General features: G+C 63.3%; 1 protein-coding gene across 1 annotated transcript in view; it reads left to right on the top strand.

The window, feature by feature from the left end:
* The first annotated feature begins 6,666 nt into the window (after positions 1-6,666).
* The window catches only part of frem1b (Fras1 related extracellular matrix 1b), an 81,697-nt gene continuing 81,632 nt past the window's right edge, over positions 6,667-6,731 (top strand). The window contains exon 1 of the mRNA XM_036007701.1: positions 6,667-6,727. Coding sequence (XP_035863594.1) covers positions 6,667-6,727 — 61 coding nt within the window. The remainder of the gene's footprint in view (positions 6,728-6,731) is intronic.

Genomic DNA, 6,731 nt, shown 5'->3' with positions numbered 1-6,731 from the left:
GTCGCTTACTCTCTCTGTTCTCATCTGTCTGTCTCTCTCTGCTCTCTGTCGTCTGTCTCGCTCTCGGTCTCTCTCTCTCTCTCCCTCTCTGCATCTCGCTGTCTCTGTCTCGTCTGTCTCCTCATCTCCTCGCATGACTCTCTCTCTCTCTCTCTGTGTCTCTCTGTCTGTGGCTATTCATGTCTGTGTCTCTCTGTCTAGCTCTGTCTCTCTCTCGCTCTCTCTCTCTCTGTGCTGTCGTCTCTCTCCTGTGTCTCCTCTCTCTGATCTCTCTCTTATGTCGCTCTCTCTCTCTCTCCGTGTCTCTCTCCGTCTCTCTCTGCTGTGTCTCTCTCTCGTGTCTCTCTGTGCGTCTCTGTGGGTCATCTCTAATGGCTCTATGTCGCTCTCGCTCTGGTCGTCCTACTCCTCCTGTGTCTCCTCTCTGTCTCCGCTGCGTGTCTCTATCTCTCTCTCTGGCTCACTCTCTACTTGTCTCTCGCTCTCGTGTGTCTCGCATCTGTGTCTCTCTGTGGCCCTCTCTCTCATGTGATCTCTCTCTCTGTGTCTCTCACGTCTGTGTGTCTCTCTCTCGTGTCACTCTCTGTCGCTCTCTCTCTCTCTCTCGGCTCTATCTGTGTGTCTCTGTGTCTGTCCTCTCTGTGTCATCATCTCGCTGTCTCTCGTCTCTCTGTGTCCTCTCTCTCTCTCTCTGTGTCTCTGTCTCCTCTGCTCTCTCTCTCTCTCTCTTAGTCTCTCTCTCATCTCTCGTCTCTCTCTCTCTCTCTCGTGTCTCTCTCTGTGTCTCTCTCTGTGTCTCTCTCTGTCTGTGTCTCTCTGTCTCTCTCTCGCGCTGTGTCTCTCTCTCTCTCTGTGTCCTCTCTCTCTCATCTCTCTGTCTCTGTCTCTCTCTCTCTGTCTCTCGTCTCTCTCGCCTCTCTCGCTCTATCTCGTGTCTCTCTCTGTCTGTCTGTGTCTGCTCTCCTCTCTCTCCTCTCTCTCTCTTCTCTGGTGTTCTCTCGCTCTCTGTGTGATGTGTACTCTGTCTGTGTGTGTCCCTCTGTCTGTGTGTGTGTGTCCTCTCTCTCTCTCTCCGATATATATCACCGATTTTTTTTGTTTTTTTTCTGTATTTATTTATGTCTGTGCTTTCCACCCAGGTGGCGAGCCCGTCAGGTCTTTGACCCCCCTACTCTGTTGCCGTTCTCCCCTTAGACCGCAGGGCGGGGTGCTAGTGTCATCGTCGTGCATGTCCCTGGGGCGAGACCGCCTCTCAACCACACACATCCCAGCACTCCACCGTCTGCTTTGTTTTTACCTCTGTATGTGTATGCTCCAGCTGCCCATAAGGTATTTGAACACCTAGAAAATCAATGGAATAGGTTGGGGACCGGACCGGTGTGTGCATTACAGAGAGTCAACTGGCCTGTAGGGGGCACCAGGGGCACACACTGGCAGAGGGAGTTTGGCCCACCCGCACACAGATCTTCGCAGAGGCCCGGCAGGGTTCTGGCTTCGCTGAAAACACGGAGGGTGAGCTCCCGCCATAGATCGCGTTGGGGAGTCTGGAGACTGGCGAGCCACGCAAGCCGGGAGAGGCGGCTGACAGAGCCAAGCGGGGGGGCCTGGCGGGGGGGCGGCGGGGCCAATGCCTGTGGAAGACCAGCCGACCCATCTTCATGCTCGAACAGAGGAAGGGGTGGTCCCCAAAAGCCGCGCGACATGGGGCCCCCGGCAGCCGCGCCAAGACAGGGCCAGCGCCCGGTCCCATGTGGCAGAAAAAACCCCCAAAGCAGGAGGCTACCACCCCAGGCGGCACAGTAGGAAGGGGCGGGGGGGAGGGGGCGCATCAGGCCTGCGGCGCCGCCAAACACGGGTAGTGGAATGAGGCCCAAAAAGGGCGGTTGTGGGTCTCAGCGTCCCAGGCCGTGCTGCCTACTCCTCTGAGCAGCCAAAGGGTCAGGGGCATACGGACGACCGGGCCGGGACGGGGCGGGGGGAAGCAGGAACCGGCCGGGCCAGGGCAGGAGGGCAAACCAGGACGCGGAGGGGAGGACCAACAGAACCGGGGGAACGGGGGGCCCAGCGCGGGGGCAGGGGCAGGGACCACTCCGCCCGGGTAGGCGGGGGCTGGGGGAGGGCCCACCGGGCGAGGGACAGGGGGAGACCCCACGGAAGGGGGAGAGGGCGGGGCAGGGGGCCCCCGGCCGAGGAGATGGACAGGCAGGGGGGAGCGGCTGTCCAGGGCGAATGAGGGGCGCCAACAGGGGACCGGGGGCACCAGCGCGGGCAAGGGCCCCTGGACCGGTCCGCGGGGGAGGGGGACAAGGGGGGCGCGAGGGCGGGGCAGGCGCGGGGGGCGGGGCCAGGGGAGGGAGGGGGGAGGGCGGATGGAGGGGAGGGGGCAGGGCGTTAGGGCAGCCAACGCCTTCAACAGGGGCATCGAAGGGAGGAGAAGAAAGGAGTGGAGGGGGACATGGAAAGGCAGACAACAGTGCGGGGGAGGCAGAAGGCGAGCGGAGAACAGTGGGCAAGACGGAGGGGCAGCGGTAGCAACACATAGAGGGTAAAAAGCCGAGATGGGCTGGATGGGCGGGGAGGGGGGGGGGGAGAGTGCCGCTTCACAGGGGACAGGCACCACGACGGACAATGTGCAGACCCCGCCAGGGCGGGGGAAGGGGGGAGAACGGGCAAAGAGCAGGGGGGGGCAATACGGATGGGCCGCACGGGAGGAGCGGTAGCCCCAGGCGGGCGGAACGGGACGCGAGGACAAGGGGGGGGCACCTCAAGGGGGCTGGGGGCAACCTAAAGAAAAAAGGTGGAGGGCGCACCAGCCACCAAGGGCAAAAAGCGGGGGGAGCCCCGCGCAGGACGGAAAACACGAGGGGGGCAGCAGCAGGGCGGGGGCCAGACCCACAAGACAAGAGCGCGCGCGCAGGGGGACATGGGGAGGGAAGCACAGACAGGCAAAAGACGACCGGGGGCGACGGATCAACAAGCTGCAATGCTAAAGCAGGGAAGGGATCCCGGGAAGGATGGGGGGGAGACACCACAACGGAGAACGCGGCAGGGACGGCAGCACCCGAAGGACCCAAAGACAGGGGACAACAACAACCGAAGACGGGCAGCAACCAACGCCGCGGGCAAGGCGCGAAACGCCCACGGGGGGGGCATGAGGAGGTGGGGCGCAACGACGGAACAGCGGTAACGGGGGGGGCACGGGAGCCCGCGCACACGCCAAAGCACGGAGACCCAGGGCGGGCGGGCGGGGGGGGGGGCAAAAGAAGGACAGAGCCGGCCAGGGGGGGGGGCGAGGGAAGGGGGGGGAGAGAGGAGAGAAGATATAGAGAGAGAGAGAGAGATAGAGAAGAGAGAAGAGAGAGACACACACAGAACCGACCGACCGACCGACGCAAAAGGGAGGAGGCAGGAGGGAGCGGCGAACAGCCCGCAAGGGCGGGTGAAGGGGGACGGGGAGGCCACGGGCGAAAAAGGGCCTAAGGGTAGAAGTGGCAGGGGCCCAGCGGGGCACAGGGGCACCGGGGGAAGGCGGAAGACGCCGGAAACCACGGGAGCGGGATGTGGTGGAGTGGACGGAGGAACAAGCACTGGAAGCGAAAGGGAAAAGGCGCGGAGGTGACCGGGGGAGACGGGAAGGAAAGGGATGGGGGCAAGCGGGCCAAAGGGCGGGGCACGGGGGGATGTACCAAGGGGCAAAAGGTTTGAGGGGGGGTATTAGACATAGAAAGGAATATCAGACGACATGGCATGTGGTGGTTGGAGGGCTCCAACAAGGGGAAATAACTACAATTTACATACTGTGCCTCGTTGGGGGGGAATCAAGACCGCGGGGTTTAAGGAAAGCGAAAGGGGGGGAAGCGGAAGCCTGGAACGAAAAAGCGAACGAAGCGGACAGTGGTCGAATCGGACCCCGAGAAGGAGGACTCAGGGCCCAACGAAACAGTCTTAATGACAAAATCACAATGAGGCATTAATGGGCGTCAATAAAGGCAGTGGTCCACAAAAGAACGGGAAGCAGCACTCACAAACGGGGGACACAAAGGGCAAACGCAGCAAAAGGAGGAGGCGGCGGGGGTGGGGGGGCCGACAAAGCGGGGGAAGGCATCGCCGCACGAGGGGGGGGGGGGGGAAGTGCAGCGGCCCACCTGCTCTGCGATGCCCGCCGAACAGGGAAACCGCACGAGCGGAGCGGCGGCCAAGAACGGGAGGGGGGAGTGACGGCGAAATGGGTTGGGGGGAAGAAGCGACCGGGCAAGCGCCGGCCAGCGCCAAAAGGGGTCCGGTCAGCTGCGTGGTTGTAGGGTGCCGGGCGGAAGGGACGCCGGCCGGGGCCGGCTTGCCAGCTGAGTACTAGGTAGGAAAAAAGAAAGACTGAAGAGGAGGGCTGCAGGATTACGCGCATTTAAATAAGGGTAAGAGGGTCAAAGGCGAGGCCGAATCGGCCAAGGCGGCGAGGGGCAGGTGACGGCGCAGCAACCAGGCGGCACTCCGCAGAAAAGCAGCAACGGGCACCTAACGGCTATAACGCCGGACCGGGACCTGTTGTACGAGGGGCCCTCAGGCGCGACAGGAAACGGAGCCCCAAAGAGGAACAGGTAGGGCCACGTGGGGGACCGTGGCGTTGAAAAACGAGGGGATCGCAGCTGCAGGGTGGCAAACCGGGCTTGGCGACGGTGGCGACCGGGGGTAACCCGAGACCGCTATTAGCACGTAACAACAAAAAACAACACAAGCCCCGCGACGACAGGGCACATGGCGAAAATGGGGTCAAACGCCCGGTGGCAAGGAAGCAACAGACCACCCCGACAGGCCATGCATCGCACCGCAAGGGGGGAAAGCGTAACGGGAACTCCGAGAACTACTGAAAACGGAACGCGGAATTACTGGCCCTCGGAGCCGCCGCTCTTATTGTGGGTCTGGAGGGGTGGGCCAGGGCGTCCTGGGGGATGTTGAAAGTCACGGGTGGGCTGTAGGCCCGGGCACGGGCGGGCGGGAGGGGGGGGGTGTCCCCAGCCGGGGGATGCGTACGCCCCACTCTAAGGTGGATGCACCGGGGCCTAGTGGGGGGCCCAGCCCTTGGGGAAGAGAGACCACCTGTGGTCACTAGCCGGGGCAGAAGGGGGGGGGGGGGACGCCTGGGGGACCCAGGCCGCGGGGTCCTTGGGCGAGGGGGCCCAGGGGAGCCGGAGCCGGTGCGGGAGGAGCGACCATGTGGCCGGCCGGGGGGGACGGGGGGACTGGGGGGGGGGGGCCGACAGGCTGGCCGGAGAGCGACGAGCGGACGAGACAGCGAAGGGCAGCGGGCAGCGCGAGGCGGAACGAGCGCGCGAACCAGCGCAACAGACAGCCGGACACAAGAAGAGGAAACGGGGACACACGGAGACACGCAAGCGAGACGGCGCCGAGCAGCAGCGGGCTGCTCTGGGAGTGGGGGCCCGGAACAGCCGGAGGAGTGCACAAACGGAAACCGGCAGGCGGGGGACTACGCGGCACGGGTGCGGGGGTCGCACGGGGGGGAAAGGCACAGGCCAGACGGGCATGGCGTCGCGGCAGAAGACGAGCGCAGAGGGTACGAAAAAGGGCACCGGAAACGGGGGCGGAAAACAGGGTTAAGCGGGAGAAGAGGGGGCAGGTCAGGGGCGGAAGCGGGGGCTGCTGGGAAAAAAAAAAAGGCAACTCACAAGGGCAGTTTAAAAGGTTCGGCGGAACTGGAAGGGCTGCGGTCAGAATGCCGCCGTAGGGTAAGGGGGCAAGAAAGGCAGGGGCAAAAAAGGGGAGCGAGGGGAGGCTGGAGGCAGGGGGAAGAGCGCGGCAGGTTGCGGCCAAAGGACCGATTACAGCACGCAAACAGGGGGAAGTAGAGCGAACAGCACAGGTTGAAGAGGTACGGCAGGCCTACGGCCTCGCAAGATTAAAACAAGGGAGCGCACATCGCGCTTTTCCGCAGATCGGGCACCCGAAGAGCACCAGGGTGCCTCCTGGGTGACGGTACCGGTTGGCCGCATGGGGGTGGTCGCACAATAAATCACGTACCGTGTGACCGCGGGGGGCCGGAGGTTGCAGGGGAGGCCGCAGTGGTACCGGCACATGACGCAAGCCGTCAACGGAGTGTGATCGCAACGAAGAGACCCGGGACGGCACCAAGCCTGGGCACGACGACAAACAACGGCGGGGACACGAGGAAGACATTGACTGGCACTCCGCCAGCGGCAGCGAAACAGCACAAGTGGATAGGCGGGGTTGCCCTCACGGCACGCCTCCGCAGCAGGCCGACGGCAGGCCCGAGGGGGACCGGCAGCACCCGGGGAGAGGAGGGCGGGCACACACCGCCCCCAAGCGGGGGGGGAAGGCACTGCCAGACCACAGCAAACACGACGCAGCTGCCGGAAAAACCGCCGGAAACAGAGCGCTGCAGTCGATGGTTTAGAAATGGGTACTGTGCGGAGGAGCACTAATTGGGACCGACGGGGGGAGGGGTGGTGTTGGGGGAAGTACCGTGGGGGGCAGGACAAAGCGCTGGAAAGAAAAGGTATGAGATTGAGAGAGGAAAGGGGCAGGACAGGGGGGAGGACCTTGGGCGTTGAGGTCCGAAAGTGGGATGGAGAGCCGAGATCAGAGGGAAACGGCCGAGGAAAAGGCAAAGACAGTGAAAAAGGGGCAATCTACATGGGTGAGGACGTACAGAATAATGTGTCCGAAAAAGACGACGAGGGTGGAAAGCCACACCGTGC

The sequence above is a fragment of the Sander lucioperca genome, chromosome 11 (assembly GCF_008315115.2).
Source record: "Sander lucioperca isolate FBNREF2018 chromosome 11, SLUC_FBN_1.2, whole genome shotgun sequence".
NCBI classification, from domain to species: Eukaryota; Metazoa; Chordata; class Actinopteri; order Perciformes; family Percidae; genus Sander; species Sander lucioperca.
This window is presented reverse-complemented; position numbering and strand designations above follow the sequence as displayed.